The 21,260-nt window shown below is 37.7% G+C and overlaps 1 protein-coding gene across 1 annotated transcript; it reads right to left on the bottom strand.

Annotated features, from left to right (window-relative positions):
* Positions 1–6,605: 6,605 nt before the first annotated feature.
* LOC113701252 (protease Do-like 7) lies at positions 6,606–20,019 on the bottom strand. Its single transcript, XM_027221814.2, has 24 exons — positions 19,439–20,019; positions 19,265–19,335; positions 18,750–18,884; positions 17,695–17,753; positions 16,714–16,750; positions 15,663–15,788; positions 15,237–15,326; positions 13,943–14,008; positions 13,796–13,852; positions 13,642–13,707; positions 13,083–13,190; positions 12,537–12,617; positions 11,939–11,988; positions 11,560–11,725; positions 10,733–11,248; positions 9,849–10,031; positions 9,670–9,775; positions 8,931–9,101; positions 8,726–8,805; positions 8,423–8,650; positions 8,121–8,336; positions 7,831–7,988; positions 7,202–7,313; positions 6,606–7,055 (listed from the first exon to the last, which is right to left on the bottom strand). The coding sequence occupies exons 1-24, from the start codon at positions 19,713–19,715 to the stop codon at positions 6,858–6,860; spliced, it is 3,357 nt and encodes a 1,118-aa protein (XP_027077615.1). The 5' UTR covers positions 19,716–20,019; the 3' UTR covers positions 6,606–6,857.
* Positions 20,020–21,260: the final 1,241 nt, after the last annotated feature.

Below are 21,260 nucleotides of genomic sequence, written 5' to 3'. Positions count from 1 at the left end.
ATTACGTACCCCGAAAGGGCAAATGATTCTCCATGCCATTCCATTCCATTCCATTTGAGAAAATGGAACTTATTCTGAGGGGGACAACTTTAGTTTATCATGTCGTAAAGAGGAGATGATCAAGTCTAGAAAGGTCCTACGTATTTACAGCAGCCACATGCAATTCGCTTTCATGCACGCCTTCTATTCTACTACCATAACCATACCATACCATAGAAAGAGGCTCATAATTACTCTAACAAGGGTGTTTGATTGCCGCCTCTCTTGTCCATGCAGCAACCAAAGCTGCCAACGCACACTTAAACGCAAGCCCCCCACATCACATGCAGAAATCACCCCTCGATCGCTAGCTAGAGTATTTCTTCATATTCAAACACCTAGCTCTCACCTTTCTGCTTCTTTCGTACTGGTGTGTCATATAGCTTCCACTACTAGCTAAAGCTTCTCTCCTCTCTTCATCATCATCTCCAAAATTAAAAGGGGTCTTTTCAATGTGTCAAGGGAATCGAATATTAAATCATATGAAGTTCATTATCCTCCTTTTAACATTGGTTCCAACAAGTGCTATTCGTCATGAGAAGTTCGATGAATCCACGGTGCAACCCATGCCTGAGACGAGCATAAAATGTGGGGAGTGCCCGTGTGTAAATCCATGCACTCAGCAGCAGCCACCTCCGCCGCCACAGATCACTCAGTATTGTCCTCCACAAGTTCCGCCACCGCCAAGGTTCTACTACTTTTCAGGCCCTCCAGAACCAACACAAATAACACCACCCTCTCCAAGATTCACATACGTGATAGGCGACCCCCAAGACAGCTTGTATCCAACTGATCCCTTTAATCTGGAGATCTACAACCGTGCCACGCGTGATTGTGGTGTCATCCTAGGACTGCTTCTTCCCATAATTTTCGGATTGCTACAGATATTGGCCTTTCTAGGAGCATAGAAGTACTAGAATTTTTTCTAGTAAGTTTCTAAATGTGATCGTTTACTGTCTTCTGAAAACTGTGGCAAAGGTACTTTTTGTATCACAAGTATGCTGTACAATTTTATTTTATTTTTTTAATACTTTCGGCTCCATTAAACTTAGTCACACTACATACTTGTGGTCAAGACGGATAAAAAGGCCAAATTAAGATTCGAACAGCTGCGAGGTAGCATTAAATAAATTATACTTAACCATGGAGTTTACTACTCTCAATCTGTCAGTCATCTGATCTAGCTCGACTGGTAAAGTTCCAATTTATCCATGAAGCTCAGGAGTTCCCTTTTTTTTTTGTGATTTAAATAAATATGACATGCATGGGAGGGGTGTTAATTTAGAAGCATGGAGTAATGCGGGGGATTTGAACCCATAATTTGTAAGTTTTTGAGTCTCAACTTTAACCAAATAGATCAAGGTCTCCTCGGCCGACGACAACAGGCCGGTGTTCCTATATTTCCATCGAACTCTTTTGTTAACAGAAACTAGTCTCACACTAACTCAAGAAGAAATCACGTCCCTACTGAACAGATTGTGCACGTTACAAAATCTCAATCACGTACGATTTCATCAGGCACATACAGCCTACCTGCTACTTAATCTTTTGTTTCCAATGAAGTGTAGTATTTCCCTAACTTAATCTGGTGAGATGCCATGGGCTGCTGCTCTAGAATCAGAGGCTGAGTCCATATCTAATAGTACAATATTGATTTATAAAATTGAAAAATCCGGCTCCTAAAAGTATTTAGTCCGCATGCAGATGGTTTATGAAAATCGGGCCGGAAAGGAGGGATTGGGGAATCTGATGATAATTAAATAATGCATGTAAAGTCAATTAAAGGCCTTGATGATTTCATGAGTGGGTTGATTCCTTTTTAAATGTCACCAAACTTGTTTATAACACGGCCGTATAAGATTAACTAACGAATCCCACTAATCAAGATTGTTTTACAAACTAAAATTTTGATTAATTTGGTTCACATTCACGCCACGGGAATGTAGGAACACCGATCATCATCAGCGACAGGTCAGGTCAGCCAAAATGGTCTGACATTACCAATTATTGCAACAATCATAGGTTGCAGGGAAGCTCTCCTTATTTAATACGGGCAATGAAGGAACTAGTGCTGCCATGGCTGCTCTGACAGACTGGCAACTTCTGAACCTTTCAATGCTAATCAGTATATTAATAGTAAGCTGTGCTTGTGTGCTTCATGGAAGTTGCATAGTTGGTCAAACAATCAAATAATTCACCAAAATTCCTTTCTGGGAAACGTCACAGGAAAAATACTACTAGAAAATCGTGGGTTTGCTGCCTTAATCAGTTCATACTAGTTCGTTTTGGTAGCGCCCTTGAAACCCAGTTAAGCAATTGTCAACTTTAGATGCCACTGACGGAGTGATCTTCTGGTGGAAATGAAATGTGGGGAGTAGTCCAGAAGCCTGAATGTAAAATCCCGAGGAATCAATCAACTTTTCTTGCTCTTTCTCACTCCAAACAGCATCTGACCCCCCCATAATCAAGAAATATGACAGTGAAAACAATAAACAAATGTAGCATCAGGCCGATAAAAGGACAGCGAAAAAGTAGTGATCATAAGGGAAAGGGGAAAAAAAAAGTCAATAGCTCCAAGGCATCTTACGAGTTTATAAGCGGAACATTGTGACTTAGATTATTCTATTTTCCTTCTTTCACCGCATAGCAGAAATGAAAAAAAAAGAAAAAGAAACTAATACTAACACACACCATCAGTTTCTTGGTTGGCCGGGTCTATGAGAGATCCAAGAAGGAATAAAATCAAAATGATAGAATTAAATTAATGACTGTTGCTCGCTCTGAATCTTAACTTGTATATAATATCTTATTAGTAATTATGTAGGAATTAGGACTTCATCAAAAGCTTATGGCAACGTTGATAAAATTCGTTGAAAGATGTTTACAAGACTTGTGTGGACTAAAGTAATACGGAGGTATCTTTAGTTAGCATCTTTTGTTCACTAAAGTAATAAGGTTTTACTAAATTTGAGTATTATGGAGAAATTTTACCTTGGTTCAAACTAAGATAAGATACCACAATGTATCAAATAATAATAGTATTGTAGAGCCCATCAATTTTACATGAGATACCATCCAAAATCAAATTCTAAAGCTCGTCTATCTAATTAGCCAAAATCAAATTTTTTTCTTTCTTTTTTTGTGGGATGGTAGACCAAAATCTGATTTGCCCAAAGTGTTTGAATGCTTCAAAGCCCCTTCAACTACAACCCAAGAATCACCAAGAGTTTGATCATGTCATGACCGTTATCAGAAGATGGATATAAAATTTATTCCATAGTCAGCACATCAACATCAATTGGGCAGGTATACCCTCCCTGGATCTCCTTATTTCCAATGGTACTTCCTCTCACACAGTCGCAAAAAAAGAAGGTTAAAATTTTGGACTGGGAACTCCTTCTGTGTGCGTGTATATATATGTGTGTATATATATATATATATATATATATATATATATATATGTACATGGATGACACTTAGAAATCAAGGAATCCACGGCCAGACGTTGCTTCCAAAGTCTCCAATTAAGTAACTCAATTATTCCAACTAACTATCGTGACAAAAGCTTACACCTTTCTCAAACTTCATTCCACATTTGCATTCCTCACTCCTCACTGTCCCAAGTCATCACTCACTTTCTTTATGCACACAATTATGCTAGTTTTACTACCGGAGTGAGGAGCCCTCTCTGTTTCCAAAATGCACCCATTGGCCATGGCCAAAAAATTCTGCACAATTCTCCCTTTGATCACATTCTTGATTTTACTCATGAATTCATCGTCTAGAGTGGCTGGTCAAGGACTGTATGCTTCTCCTCCTCCGCCAGCTTCCGACTGCTCCTGTCTTACTCCACCACCACCACCACCTCCTCCTCCATCTCCTACTACAAATTGTCCACCGCCTCCTTCACCACCTGTGACAACGACTTCTCCACCGCCTCCTCCTCCGGGGTCAAATTACTACCCTCCATCCTACTATTATCCACCTCCACCAGGTGGCTACTGGCCGTACAACCCTTCACCCTCTATAGACTACAATTCTCCTCCCCCACCTAATCCTATCTTGCCTTATTTCCCGTATTACTATCTCAATCCTCCTCCACCGTATTACTCTTCTTCAGCAACTATGCTCAATGCTTTTCCACCGTTGACCTGGGTGATTCTGAGCATCATTTTACAATATTTACGGATTTAACTGAACCCTGCATGACAACAAAGGTGGTTCAGCTTGCTCTGATATTTTTTTTTTGCACAAAGAGGAGTCTGCAACATCAATTCGGCAGAGATCAAATATCCAGGACAACAATGCAGCACAAATTACACAGACGTCAATGAATAGGTAGAATTATTATCTACTCTCGAACATCATTCTTGGATGTAATTCAGTTTAACTCCGCAGATTAAGATTGATTATGTTTAAAATGTGATATTACTAGTCATAGTAACGGTTGAAATTTATGCGGATGATTAATTAGGCATTTGAACCATATCATTAATTTTCTCCTTTTATGACAACTTTTCTAGCCATCGGTTGCAACTTGGAAATGTTGAATTCTGGCACAACACAGTCATGACAGAAAGTTCATATCTTCTGTTTAAAGAAAAAGAAGAAGAGAAATCTCATCTCCTTCGTCGCATTATTTCTTGTGTTATTGGGATGTATTTCTATAGTTATCTGTGTAACTTTCAAACATCAACACCCATTTTTACTTGTATCATTGATTTTTTTTTTTTTTCCCTTTCACTACTTTATAGTTTATGGTAAATTACCCAATTACAAGATATATTCTTCTCTTTCTGGTCACACTTCATATTCGGCTAACGTAGCCAGAAAGTGATTAGGTGCGTTTAATTTCTGTGGGGCTAATGATACTTATTATCTTACCAAATTAATGACGTATTGAAATGTAATTATCCTATTAGCGTCACAAAACACCAGCATTTGTTAACAATACCTACCTGTCATTTGTGTCCATGAGAGTTGATACTATGATATGCTAATATGTTAATTGATTGAGAATTACGAGTAAACTAATGAAGCAACAATTTGGGAAGCCTACTATGGACCATATGCTTCAATCCAAAACCGTTGCCATCACAAAAATCATTCAGATTTATGGAACCAAAACGGTTGCCATCACAAATGATTGTGATTTAAGACTAGTCATTACTACAATGGTCATTAGTGCAATTTGGACTTGGATTACTACAACGGACTGAAAGGTGGCCAAAGCTATTATTTTTTTGTTGCCAAATCTCTGGGCCAATTGGGTCTTTGCCTGTTTGCTGCTCATCATTTGTGATCAATAATTTGCACATTACATTACGATATATTTTTGTCCTAGCAGTCTTTCTTTCTGTTTATTAATCTTTATAGGAAAGCCAAGGGAGAAAGAACATTCACAAATCATATAATAGTCTTCGGGCAGAATAGACTGACAGAGGCAGCATTTTATTCTGAACAGTTTTAATGTTTCGGGAAGACTTTTCTGGTCAACATTTTTTTGGGTTTCAGCAATCAGCACTAATTTTTAAAAGATTTGTCCCCTTTAATATCAACAAAAATGACTCTTCACGAAAATTTAAAAAAAAATTGCCATTTATAGCTTAATCGGTGTAAGCTTCTTGGTTCTTAATAACTCAACTTGTCAAGAATTGAGCTGACACTGGGCAAGTATAATAGTGAAAAGTCAAGCAAAGCAACGGCCGCCTATTCTTCCACGGTGTTTGAAAATCTTCAAAATGTCACTAAAACAAGATTGGAATGAGAAAGGAGAGGGGTTTGAGAGTCCGATCAAAAGTAAACGCTGCAATCTGCTGTATTGCGTCTTTGTTAGAAAAAAAAAAAAACCATTAAAAATGAATTTTGCATTGTGATTCGGTATTACAGTGGGTCAGCGCTGGTTACTCTTGTCTCAACCGTATTGGTCAAACTGTATGGAGAAACAAAGTTGAGAAACCAGATCTGACAAACTTTTGATAGATTAGGAGGTACTCTTAAAAGTTGAGTAAACAAAACTCAAATATTTAAAAAACTTAGTAGCTACCTAAAAGTCATTTGTTCCTCCTTTTCGTGATTTCAACTATTCTGGTTAACGCAATTCAATAATATGGGGCTAGCGGCAATCCACTCCCATTTAATGAGAGAACTTCAACTAACCACTAAAATGACAAACAAAAGATGTCAAGGGTTGGCATTTTGTTTTCCTAATAGACAGATATTTTTGCTTTTCTTATTTTAAATAAAAATTTCAGTTTAGTTGTTCTTTTCCTTTGGGAAGGAGGGCTTCTTTCGACTGATAGGTTTCCTTCTCAGACAAATGATGCAGCTTCTATCTTTCTCCTAAGTTTAGGACAGAATGATACAAAGGGTCGCCATTGTAAAGCTTAAATTAACATAGTATAAAAAATGACCAACCGAAGGTCAAAAAGCTCAGCCATTCAAAAAATTCATAAGGCCGAAATCCAGAACCTGGATAAACCGTATCCCTGTCCTCGATGCCTGAAGTTTAAGACACCCGCCATACGCAAGGAGAGAAGATTAAAGGGCTTGACTAAGCATGCACGGAAAAAATGAAGATAGTTTTTCACTAAACTTATCAAAGTCAAACTGTAACAGAGTGTAAACCACGCACATATTGGCGGCTGAGGTTCTTAATAGCTAACTATCGATTGCAAGAAGCAAAGAGGAGCGTAATTTTATAATCCTGCTGTGTATAAATATAATATAGCTAACTGTCTATAAGAGGAGCGTAATTTTATAATAGCTGCCTAGTAAACCACCGAGTTATTCAACATATCACTGGTTGGAAGGTTATCCTATTTGTCCACCGTTATAACGCAAGTAGTGCAGCAATCTAAAGATTTGATCGTCTTTCTTCGCCAAATTGCAGTTTCAGGGTCAAATCTCAGCTCCCATGTAGGCCAGTAATGTAAATCCTGCTTCAGGGTAAGTACTCGAGGCTTCCCATTTAAGTGTACTGTTCTGACACGGACAAACTCACCATGTTCCAACTCCTGTTCAATTGGTTTATTAGATTGGCTACAACTACTACTTTAGGAACCAAAGGTAGAAAAGATTCAAAAGGTAATAATAATTGGATGACCACAGTAAAATCGAGCTAAAATGTTACATGACAGTTGGAAATATAAGATAGACATACCTTCGTTGCGTCAACAAAAGCATCCAAATCAGGAGTTCGTTTCCCGTTGACCTCGACAATCCATTGGAGAGCATACAGACCATATCGATGTACAGGACTCCCGTGACACCACCTGAAAATTTAATCAACACGTTGTAACCTTCCACGTTAGAATGTAACTGGAAAAAAATAAATGGCAATCCCTACTTCTGTTAGTCGATCTTCATAATTTACAAGAATTTGGTAGTGCTTCATGCCTAAACCCCCACTGCTACTAGGTGGTGGTGATTCTCAAAAAAGAAAAAGCAACATGACATGCTGTCCCAATCTTTGACAAACAAAGGTTGTTAAACAAGATTTGGCCAAGGGTCGGTAACAAAACTCTATTGAAAGCAGCAAATACAATTTGCTTAGACAACACCCATTCACGTCACTCATGATTTAGCCACCAACGAGTGCAGCCTAAGTTCCAAACAAACAAAAGTGCCTTTGTGTTGTGAACTACAGAGTGTGTTCTCTACAATAATGTCCATCAAAAGCACATCCAACTTTGTCATGGAGTAATGTTCTAAGAATGCTGAAGAAAATCCCATCATGAAAGAGCCAGCAATTAATCCTAGTCCTTTCAAACTAATCCCTAAAGCCCTCACCTGGCCACATAAACACCATGGCCTTCTTCAGGAAGAAATCCAAGAGCACGCACCGCAGGGTGGGGATCTTGGACTATACATCCACACCAGTTTATCACACGAGCGGTTCCATTCCCATCTCTCACGTCTGTTCCCACAAGTAGTTCAAGCTCATGGCCCTGCAAGACATTACAACACTCTCTCAGTTAATTTATACATCGTTCTGTTGCCTAAATATTGGGAAAGGAAGATTATCATGAAAACTTGTCCACAAAAGCATAAGAGAGCTTAAGTTAGCTCCTGTCACCCACCTGACGGAATATAGTCATGCTAAGTCTCCCATCACTATTATCACACTGGTCTAGCGCTTGGCAAGCATCTTCAATGTCATGAAAGCATGTAACAGGTACTTTATTGATTGCCAAAACCATGTCACCTTGTTCTAATAGACTTTCAGCCCTTGACCCAGCTAGGCACCCTTTAACCCTCAATACTTGACGTCTAATAGGATCTTTTTTCACAAGAGCCTAAAGTCAAAGTTCCAGAATTCAACACAAGTCTAAACAAAGATCATAACATGAAACAAGGAAAACCTCTCAGATGAACAGCATACCTGGATCCAAGCATCACTCAATCCAAAACTCCGAGCTTTAGAAAGTAAAGTAGGGTACAGTTCAACTTCCAATATCCTTACAAGTGGCATTGGTCTCTTCACACCATTTATCAAAAGGCGAGGACCATCACCACCAGATATTATCTTATCAAGGACCTGACTGATAGTATATATGGAAAGGCCCCGGACAAATTGATGATCTTCAGATGAATTGCATCCATATTTGAGCTAGAAATAGTAACATAAGAAGGATAAGAATATGTATAACAAAGACTTAGCAGGGAATAACTGAAGAGTATGAACCTGAGTTGAAAAGCTTCCCCATACAGCCTGCACTCTCCCAAGCTCATCAGTCAGTACACCAGAAAATGTACTCCCAAAATCTGTAATAACGTCAAAAATATTATGCCACAGCAGCTCCATATGAAGACTAAAGAGAACTGCAACAAATGCACATCAAAATCTCTTTGTTGCTCAAAGCACTATATACAATGCTTATTGCATGTACCAGTATCAAGTTCAGTGACTTCCATATTGGTTGCTCTGTAACGTGGACAATCAGCTGAGCCAATATTTAAAGCAGCACATGGATTGGTGACAAAGGATTTTCTTGAAGTTGCCTGTAGGCTTCTACTCAAACCCACGAGATAGACAGGATCTCCACGGCGAAGCGCAGGTTCTGCAGTCAATTTATAATTAAGAAAAGTTATTCATTTTCAGGTCTTAACTTTCCAATACAATTTGCATGCAAAAAAAACAGGTTCTCCAAAGACATGACAATTTTACTTACCAAGTCATATTCTCCAAATATTTTAAATATTTGCTTTGATGCCGAGCGGCATACAAAGATCAATTAGGACATCCGCCAAAAACATGATTCACCAAATCCAAGATTTACAAGTTAAGCTTGGTTTTGAGCTCTTTAAACTTATTATGGGTGACGAAGGATTAATGTTTCCGTTGTTGGGAATGTCGTTTCTCCTTCAAAATCATCACCAAACTCCTGCTTGTGTACATATAGGGACATTCCCCTTGTTTAAACCACTCTTAACAAATCCCAGCAATGATGTAAGAATCCCCAATTTCCCCTTCTATGAATAAAACAACAAGGCAGGAATTTTATCTGTAGCTTAAATGTTCTTGTCTTCCTAGAATCAAAGTATCTTTGAAATATAACAGCATATCCTGGAGGATGTGGAGAGATAAAGACAGACATAATCACAGTAGGACTGAAAGAAAAAGTTTACCTGGATGGAGCTCAGCAGCACGAACCATTGAGATACCAACAGCTCCCAATGCAGAAGGGTCGTACGCAACAAGAGCAAAATTATGGACAGGATGGAGAAAAACCACCTATAAAGGGCATTAAGCAGTTAAATAAGAATACGTCTATCATTTTTCTGTTTCCTACCAATTAGAGATATACCTCTCCAGGTATTTCCATTGGAAAAGCAGCAAAAGACAGCATCACATCAGAAACAGATACTGCAACTGTATTTTTGTCAACTGCAACTAATCCCATCGTTTCTGAATGATATATAATAACACCAGTTCCAAAGAAATGTTGTGAGTGGACTCCATCTATCATACAGGCGGATGGCACATGAACCTGTTATTTTATAACCAAAAATAATGGTTTGAAGAAGGAAAACTTAAAAAAAAAAAAAAAAACCAATTTTTGAAACTCTCTCGTAAAGTGTTATCAATCTGCAATAACTCAACTACATTTCTATTACTGGGGCAAGATCAATAAAAGAAAAAGTACCAGCAAGCAATTGTAAGAACTGCATCAAATGAAAAGCAGAAGTCAACCACAATGCCTAGAAGAATATCCTGGGATCCTACATTAGCCCACGGTTACAATGTTACCTTCGCACCATGATCCAATTCTAAAAGAAAGGAGATCCATTTAACTTTTTTAAATGACTAACACAGAGATTTGTGTTACCAAACCCAGCCAATACACACGTACACGAGAGGAATTGCAGTACTTAAAAGATTAGGAAGACATGAACTTTATGGAGACTCCCATTTTGTAGCAAATTAACAACATACCATTGTTAACTGCATACAATACCAAAACACAAACAGGCAGCGGCAGTTACTAGCATAACTGAGCTTTATAGAATCTCAAGGGATGGTTTTCTCTAAGTGATACACTTTTTTTTGGAAAAGTATAGACATCCTTCCTTTGTGACGACTTCTCCCTCTATGATTTGCTGCTACCACTCAGGTGTACCACATGAGCTATTCAGAAGATCATTAAAGAACCTGTGCACTTTTTTCACATATTATTCTTTGACAAGTTACCTCAAACATTACAAGTGTGGGCTCTATCACACGTTCAGCAACTGAAGCATTAGCTGCTACAGCAGTGGAACCTCGATAACCTCTTGAAACTGCATTATCAACATTTCCAGAGTCCTCCAACCTTTCCTCTCTAGGCTCATGTAAAGAATAATCCACTATTACATTTCCATCAGCAGATCTTTCCTCCTCCACTCTCCTTTTCTTTGTCCCAGCATCAGATTCATCCTGAGAATGTCTTTCCTCGGCAACCTGTTCATAACTAGTTTCCATGCTGGTAATGCCATCAGTTGATTCCAGTCCTACAGACTGATGTATCTGCTCCATTGGACAAATTTCGCCTGTGCTTGGAGATAATGTATGGTTTTCTATTTCTTGCACACGATTGGAGACAGATGATGAAATTGGAGCGTCAGAATGCAAAGCTGACTTTGCTATCCATAGACCTGAGCTGTCATCACGCTTGTATAGCTGAGGTGGGGCATACCACTCATGGCGGTCAATTGTGACAAGGACAGACTGCAGACAAAGAAGTGTAATTAAGTTACTGATCAAGTAGATAAGAGACAGCTACACATGGTTGATGGGAGCACACATGCATTGAACTGTTTTCATGGAATAGAGAGAGGAATTCCGTCAATTATGCACATCTTACACGAAAAAGGAATGCATTTTAATATAGTTTGAAGACATGCCTATGCCAAGCAGTTTGCCATGCAATAGCGGGATTTGCAGAATAACTATTTTTCCAGAGAAATTTAATATGCCTAGAATTAGTTACACTAAAACATTTTAACTACCAAAGAGACTTCAAAAACCACCATTATCACCTTTCTACGATGACGATCCCCATAGGTTATATATTCCAGTGGCACTCGTGCACCCCTAGACAACTTTGAAAGAATAGTAATGAAGTCCTCAAGCCTTGATATATCTTCACCTGCAAACTTCTTAATGATAGCATGTCTTGGAACTCCAGCTCTGAAGAGCATGTATCTGCAATTAAAAACAGCAAAAGTAATTCTTTGCCATGAGAAATTACTGTCTCAATTGTCACAAGTGACATGTCTAGACTCTCCATAAGGACTATCAGACAGATTCCGTATTAGCTGCTAAAATCCAGATTTGCTAATATTAGACAGACTACATATTAGCTGCTTAAATTCAGGTTATCAAGCTCCATATATGCAAAAAAATAAAATTGCATACCCTGGTTCTGCAACATAGACAATGCCACAGTGAAAACGAAAATTTCTAGCCTGCATAAAGAAAAAGAAATTGTATGGCATGAATTCACAGTATTGAAGAATACCAAGTCCAAGCAACCAGAAAAAGTAGACAGGGTGACTACATGGTTGAAATAAATTGGTCACTTTTGTGGATTTTGAATTACAAGGGAGCCTGATACATCTCAAGTTTTTTGCTTTTGCATATAAATTCTGATATCATTCGCATACAAAAGTTCGATTGTGTATAAATTATGAAACTAATAAAACCATTAAACAATTTGGAAAATACATGGAAATTTCAGGTTTCACATATCCAGTATTTAAAGAACAGTTCAGAAGATTAATTTCAGATGTCATGAGTAATTGTGATCAGGATGCTCAAACTCTTCTCATACAAGCTTGTGGAGCAAGCAAAAGGTTGACAGCAGGTATCAAATTTACTCCACTAACAAATCTTACAATTTGCGAATAGCATGTCTGCGTATTCATGCATCATACATGAAAATAATTAGACCGAGCACATTTCTGTCAGGATAATTAATGACTAAGAGTGCATTGTAAGAGGTCATCTAGGAAACCTGTTGATAAGAAAGAGGGTGTATCACAGCACCACTGACTTCCAAGAAGTAATCTGGGGTTATGGAGTGAAGATCTTGAACCTGAGATATTAATATAACAATGAGACATACAAGATAAAGGATCAAGCAAGCCACTTTAGAAGTGCCTAGAAGAGCCAGTACAGAATCATATTAAGACTGTAATAATCAATAACTTAATCCTATTATTATTCTGCCATGCACGAAACATAAAACCCAAGAACCCAAAAAAAAAAAAAATTGGAATCCATCACATTGAGGAATTTAACCAGATCTGTTTGAACTAAATACTTCCAACCATTCAAGATGAAATATTTTCACTGCCATGCTCATTGTAGATGCACAAAAGCAAAGGCAACAGAGAAACTTCATCAAGGTTAAACTTCTCAGGATCATTGAAATGTAAAGCCAAGAACAAATTTGTGAACTGAGCACCAACTGAAGATTTGTTTCTGCGACAATCTAAAAATATAGAGATCATGACAGGAAAATCTAAACCATGAAATTAGACAACAATATAAAACTTACCACCAAGTTCACGACGACTGATTTGCCGCCCCTTTCAATTTGAAGTTCAACTTTCTCGTTGACACTGTCGTCAAATAAAGTCTCCATCCTCAGGAACTGGGTAATTACCTACAATATGTTTCCAATGTCAACAAATAATTCAATAGATGATCAACTTAGGCTTCACTCATCAAAAAAGGCACTAAGCCACTGCTTTTAGATCTAAAGTCCAAGATCCATAAAATGCGTCCAAGTTTTCAATCAAGGTTACACAACCATTACAGATACTCAGGTATCAAGATATCCAATTTTAGCTCCCAAAGCTCATTACTTCCACAAGGCTCGAGCAAGAATCATCCTAAGCTAATAGAGACAATAGCAAATATCTTGCAACTTTAGCCGTATTCTCTATGAATTTGATCAAGAGCAAAAACCAAAAAAGCTATTAATCACTTCTAGGAGATAAATCTTAAGCTTTCCCAGAAACATAATCTAGAGCACCAAAGACTAACAAGCCCAGCTGGATTCAAAGCACTTAAAGATAGTGCATCAACAACCACGAGATCAGAGGAACACGTACCTCCCCATTCATACGAACAAGTACATCACCTGGCTCCAAAAAATTATGAGCTGGACCGCCTGGTACCTGCAACAGACAGGGGATGCTCAAAGGTAGATATACAAAGAGATCCACAGGATCTTAAAATGCCAAAGGAAGAAAGATATATACTTACAACAGAATCCACGACTAGCATTCCAGTTTCCCCAGGAGGAGATGCACTGCGCACCAGCTAATCCAGTAAAAGGAACAGTTAAGCATTGCTTAATCTAGATCTGCGTTCAGTTGTTTGCAAAAACCCAATAATGCACTCCAAATATACCTGTTCTGTTTCACTTTGAAGACCAAGTCGACGTGTCTCATCAAATCCTTTATGTGAAAATGTGACCTAGAAGTATAGCAATTTAACCCACATCATTCCCAGAAAGTAGACAGCATAACATTCCCAGATAGGAAGAGAGACAATGAGACAGAAAATCACCACACTCAGAGTTCAACATACTCATAGCACCACTAGCTCAACCTGATAATAGGTGCAACACTAAACCATTATTCTAATTATAAATGTTACAAAGTTTGAAAGAAGAGACCAAGCTTCAAGTAGAGAAGTAGAAAACAGTGGTTTGGTTTGTTAATATTAGCCAGTATAAGTGTAGACAAAGCAGAAAATGTTAGCCAACTATCTTTTCTATAGAATCTTAAGCAAAAGGAAGTGGAATGTTATCGTCAAAGAATTTCATTCAGAGTACAGGGCATTACTTTTAGCATGACCCAGTGGAAAGGAGACATCTATCTTAAAACAAACAAAAGTTCATCCTACAGGCCACAATTTGTAGTTGCCATTTAGCATGTGAAGATGCAATATATCCATAACCATAAAAACAAGCGGATAGAAAAGCCATTTCAATTTTCTGGGCTTACTTTACTCTTAGTGATTAGTAAAAAGCAACGTAACATCCTTTTTAATCTCTCCCGTACACAAGTACCTTTTCATGAGACCAATAACAAATTTATCCATCAACTAAATATATCTCAAGAGTTCCTTGAAGGAATGTTCCAACCGTCATCTTACTTATTCACGAAAAAATATGCCTGCGTCAGTCACACAAGTTTCCGGCAAAAGAATTGGCCATATAAGAATTGGAACATGAAGACTTAAACTTGAATTACCTCTCTTCTTGGAAAAAGATATACAATCTCTGAATAAACATATACCTTGAAGATAATATAGTCTTCAAAAGAATATTAAATTTCTTTATTTAAGCAGATGCTAGTTATGCTCAAATAGGAAAAGTCAGCAGAAATGTTGACTTTATTATGCTAGTTATGCTAGTTATACAATCTCTCTTCTTGGAGAAAGATATACAATCTCTGAATAAACATATACCTTGAAGATAATATAGTCTTCAAAAGAATATTAAATTTCTTTATTTATGCAGATGCTAGTTATGCTCAAATACGAAAAGTCAACAGAAATGTTTTTACGTCAATCCTAATGCAATAAACAGATTTAGGAAAAACAAAGACGTTTCATGATCCAGCACATGTGAAAGTATACTTGTTTTTGTCCATGAAATTAGTGGGATCAAAGGCCTAAAGAAAAAGAACCAACAAACCTGAAGCGTACCACGAGGAATTGAAACTGCTTCCCATTTTTCTGAAAATGAATCTCTTCCTTTTTGTAAAAATTTCAATGCCCTTACCACCTGTCCATGAAGAGCAAGAGTATGTCATCAGGTGAACCATTCCTACACACTATTCCATCAAAAGGTTTGATGCATATGCATCGACTTTGAGACAAGGCAAAAGGATTAAAGAGGCTACATGAATTTACGAGCAATAGTGATCTAAGATGATTTCATGACATGTACAAATGTATCCCAGTCGATTAACCAAAGGACTAACATTCTGTTTGTCCCTAACACAAAATTGAGGAATATTTGTTTCTCCTTTAAGGAAGAAAAACAGAGGATGCCCTAGACCTAGGATTACAAGCCATCAACAAACAATCCAAGAAGTAGAATGACTTTGAATGTACTCACTCGTTCTAACGGAAAGAAAAATGCCGAAGCACTTGATGACTTGCTCCCTGCATTTAAGGCAACTGCTCTGCCTTGCCAATCAATCACGGGCGAACCACTTGAACCACCTTTGGTCCCTGAAGCAGCCTATGGTAAAGAGCAGAAAGCACAAAATATAACACCATCATTTGACAAGTTAACAAAACCAAAGGTTAGAAAAAGAGAGAGAGAGAGGGTTCAGGCAAAAAGATTCCAAGACACTAACCAAATTTCATACACTTCATTGAGCACAAACCAAAAAAGTCAATCATTAAATGACATTATAAAGTCAATCACAGACAAGTTTTACATGGAAACCTTATCTCATGGATGAGTTCCAAAAACTTACCTAATGAAGAAACAAGATTATTTTTTTGAACAAGCTCTTTCACTCATATGCTAAACCATGATATAAATGCGGGACAGCATATTGAAAAGTGGCAACAATTTTTATCATACGTACTGGGCATGGTTTCCATATAGACTTTCAGCCTAGTGGTTTGAAACCACAACTTACGTACAATATACAAAGTTCACATTTTGCTACAACAATTTAGGTTTATCACTGACATCATCTCAATTACAACATTTTAAGTTCCCACGTTGGCAAATATCCTACATCTTTGATGGAACATTGATGATAAATGTTTCTCCGCATAGTTCCATTGCTTCATCTATCTTTGTTTGATATCAGATATTCAATGCATTCCAAAGTTAAGATTCATGAATTTTGCATCTTTTCTGAAGCTTACCTCTTTAATAGAACTGGCTCCCTTTATGCTCTTACTAATTAGCACCAATAGCATTTGTTGAAAAGTATGACAAGATTACAGCAGAAAATCTAAATTTGATCACCAGAGTTTCTAGCATATGATGCTTCTGCATCTCTCCAAGTATTAGAGCAATTTCAAAATCGACAAGCATTGACAAGGCCCCATTCAAAGTGAAAGCATCTTTAGCATCCAATGCAATTAGATTAAGAACAGATAATTCCTCGTGCATGATTGCTTGCATTCAATATGACTATACTTACTTGCATGTAGAATGTGTTGAAGTCATTGTAGCCATCTCTGCAACAAAATAACAGCTATCATTAGTAAAAGATAATCATGCAAAACATTAGCTTTATGGTACTATAGACAGCCACCCTAAATCAAACCAGTTCACATCAAGAAAGAAAATAAGAATTACACCAAATAAGGATATATACACCAGATACAAATTTAATCAGCAACTGAGAGAATAAAAAATGAGAATTTGACAACAATAAAAACATTCTTCTTTCTTGTTAGCTAAAGGAAAACCCCCCAAAAATTTATAATAATAATAGATTAAAAACTGTAATAGATAGGGATAGCTAAGCTCGTGACTTCCAACCTAGCAATAGCACTGGAGATATCTAAAGACAGAGATCAATCACTATTCTGAAACATTTTTGCGAGTAACAAAGCTATTCCCCATATTTCAATCTGTAAAGAAGAATGGATATACTCCTGTGATTTGATTAAATAATATATAAGGCATACAAAAGAAGCATTTTCGTTCAACCACACTAGAGGTCACTACCTTGACTAGGAAGTGCAACAATAGGAAAAATGCTACAACAGAAAACGCCCTAGTATAAACCACATAAGTCCCGAATTATAATGTAAGTGTCAAGTTTATTATTTACTATAAAAGAGGAAGAGTGTTTGACATGGGAAAACAAGACTCAGCTGAGGAAAAGTTTTGGACGTGTAACAGAAGGTTCCACAAAGTGAAAGAAAGAGCATCTTAAAAAGGATTGCAACCAAAAAAAGTGTTATAACAGAAAAACATGTTATACCAGTTCAGAAGCTCAAATAATCATCCAAATAAAAAAAAAAAAAGTGTCTCAGAAATTCTCCTACATTAAAGGCAGACCTTAACCATTCAAATTCAATCATCAAAACAGGGAACACATAACAGGAGATACTAGCTTACTGATGTTATTTTAGATGTTTGAAGAGAAAACACAAGTAAAATGAACGCATACTTCTTGTAATGAGGAGCATCTCTATCCAAGCGAGCAAGAGTACCAGCTAAAATGGACACCTGCAGTTCACCCGCAGGGCGGGGGGGGGGGGGGGGGGGAGGAAATAGAACACACTCAGTTATACACCTGTAAGAAAAGTAAGGGGTAATAGAAAGAGAAATAGGATAGACATGGATTTTTCAAGCCAGAAACGATTTTTTCATATTACATGAACAGATAGCAGAAAGACAGTCAATATGATAGGAAACCATAATAGCAAGTTTGTGTTGAGTTCCACAATTGACGGTTTACACTAAAAAATCAACTGAAATTGCTAATGCACTAATATCTAAGCCATCAGCCTTGATGTTTCTAAATCATAGGTCTTGTTAATCAACGTGGCAAACTAGCAGTTCATCTACCAATAGTAGCAGGAAGATGCATTTGCAGAGAATTAGCAGGGAGTGAATACTATTTATTGATGCTTTAATACACCATCTCTGAAAAAGAAGGACCGTGTCTTTTTGTTTTTCTTTTAATTTCCCTTGACCAGCTGCAAAATGCTGCAGACATGGGAAATCAAACTTTTTCTGACTTAAATATAACATAGATGAGGACAATCAGTGTTCCTTCTTCAAGACATGCTTGAGTGTTGTTGAGTACCCTAAAAAGACAAAGTGTTCATGGCAACCTAGCTCTTCAAAATCACAAGGAAAAGAATCTATGTTGCCAAATTTTCATGCTTAATATTATAGCGTGATGCAGTGATAGTCCTCATAAGTATAAGTTTAAACATTGGTGGAGAAGTAATTCGTACATCAGTTTTACTCGTCAGAGTGACATGATTAAATAGTGCCACTTACATGTTACTTTGATACTTAAGCTGGACTAGATTCATACTCATCCTCCTATTCTAGAAATGGCATACACTTAGAAAACTTATGGAAACTTGGCTAGGAAAATAAATAAGCAAACAAATATTAATATCTATTTTCAGGTCCAATTTTGTCAGTCTTGGAGTACTATAAATCCAATCAGTACATAGAAAGAGCGGAGTACAAAACTCATTAACCAACCTTTTCTCCACTATCATTCCCAACAACCCTTATCTCCAGTCCAACACAAGCAGCTTCCGGTGCAAGAGGGATCTCCTCATAGCTCAGAAATTGAATTGCCCCAGGGTCATATTGAAAGAAGCCAAAGTCATGTACCTAAAGATGATGGATCAATGTCAATACAAGCCATTAAGGGATGTAAGTCAATAAATTTCAGGCAGTCATAGCAGCCGCGAGATGAGATTTTATAATAAATGAACTTTCAAAAATACTTTGCATCAAGCATATTAAATTTTAGCGGCAAAATAGGATCAGGAAAATCATGTCCTTGGATAAATAAAGCATACAATATATAGCACAACCAAAAGTAAAGACGATCAAAATAGTATACAAAAAAGCTGATAAAGACGATGCAACCATAACTAAATAAGGCACAGGCAAGCAAATATAGCAGATAGTATGAACTATAGCATTTAGCGATATCCCAAAGCACCCGTTGAACAATAAAAGGCTGGCACAAGTCATTAACAACTCACCGGGTCCCTGTATATGGGATGAACAGGTATCTCTTCACGATTCACAAACATTGCTTCTGCTACCACAGGCCCTACAAACAATAGCACAGTTCTTCTAAATTTGTTTAACTTTATTAAGTTCACTGAATAAATAAATAAATAACTTCAGGCTGCCGAAAGAAAGCTTAGCATTACCTGGTTTAACAACATGTCGATTGGTGAGTATAATGCCGCGGCGTTTATCAACAATGAAGCCGGTTGCATAGCTGGCGCCAGCGGACTCAGTATCAAATGCTCGACAAGCATTAGTACGAAGCACGACTACGGCCGGAACCACCTTATTAAGCGCCTTACGCCAGTCCTCTGCAGTGGCGAGGTTCTCTTTAAACGGCGGATCGATCTCCATACACAGCTCCTCCTTCATCAAACTTGCCGCTTCCTCCGATCCCAATCTCTCCATTGAATCCCCCATTATTCCCCAAGAATAAAAACCCTAACTTCTCTCAACGCTGCATACAGGTCTGGACAAATTAATTCTAACTACTAATTCAACCAAATTATCCTGGTACAATAAATTACACGCATAAGTTATCACCCAATAAGTGCGTATTCCAACCAATAATGGAGTCCGGCGAATGAAGAAAGAATAATCAGCCGATCACCGGCGGGGAGAGGGGAGGCTGAAGCGAGAGTTGGCTGATCGGAGCTGACTTGAGTGACGACAGGATTATTCAGTAATGACTGGGGAGAGAAATAAATAACTCATCGGTTTGATTGATTGATTACTGTCCTTTTATGGGGGCTTTTATAGAGGTAGGCACGTCGAATGACTGAAAAGTCCCTGGACAAGATTTTGTTAATTTTGCTTTTTTTTCTTTCTTGGGTATTTCCTTTATCTCCCATTGGTCAAAATATGTGACCAATTTCCACAGCGATAAGAAGGCAAGGACGCTATGGTGATTCTTTTTTCCGATAAATTATATCCTACGTTTGCTCCTATTCTAAATTAAAGGGGAAGGGAGGGGTGGATGAAAAGTTGTCAATGAAAATATCAAAGAGGACTAAATCATGCTCGAATCAAATGGGTGCCTTTACACCTGTGTTTGAAATTTTTAAGACATTCTGAACAAAATATAAGTTAAATGATTGAATCACTTGACCTGCACCTAAAGCTTTCTCTAGTGGCTAACTATTCTACGCTACAGTGATTGGTGAAGCCAAAAAATTAAAGATGTAAAAAGATCTTATAAGTTATTTCTGCAGCTAGGTCTTAATTCTTAAACTTGGCGCCTCCATCACCATGACATCAGCGTTTGGATTGGAATCATAAAGAGCCGTCAATTTATACTCTTTTTTGTTTGGAGGGGAGGTTAGAAATGAAATCGAATTATTGTAGACCATAGATTTTTTTTTTTTTTTCTGAAATGATAAGTGGTTTTATAGATTAACTAAATTTTACAGTTTCAAACAAAGACTCGAAATAGTACTATACAACCAGTGCACTATGTCATCGAGGAAACCAAAGTTCCTCATCTTGAATGATGCCTAATGCATAAGCGCTAATCCTATTACTAATATGATTATAATCTTTACTAACTAAACAAAAGGAGCACGTGCGGAACAAAAACTTCAAACTATGGATATCCTCCAACAAGATAGCCAAGCGCATGTCCTGAGTTTTGCTGTGCAGAATGAGATTGAGAGCTTGTTTCTTATCCGTCTGGACCTCAATTTCACTCCAATTCTACAATGCAGCTTTGCTCATTAGAAGTTTGACAGCTGCTATTTCATCAATGACCTGGTTTCCTATGCTTCTCTCGTGCATTGCCTAGCCTCCTACAGGTTCTTGGTTGTCCAAAGACACTGTGACCCCTATTCCTATTTGAGGGTTGTTTTTCATCTTTTTTGTAGCAAGCCTCAATCTCAATGTGCCTTCATTCTCTTCATGTTGCTGTGGGAATGTTTCCTGAGTTCCTGTTTCTTCTGTGCTCATTCTTGATGCCTTTACTGTGGCTTC

This window comes from Coffea arabica, chromosome 7e, assembly GCF_036785885.1.
Source record: "Coffea arabica cultivar ET-39 chromosome 7e, Coffea Arabica ET-39 HiFi, whole genome shotgun sequence".
NCBI classification, from domain to species: Eukaryota; Viridiplantae; Streptophyta; class Magnoliopsida; order Gentianales; family Rubiaceae; genus Coffea; species Coffea arabica.
Note: the sequence above shows the minus strand (reverse complement) of the source record. Positions and strands in the feature narration are given on the sequence as shown.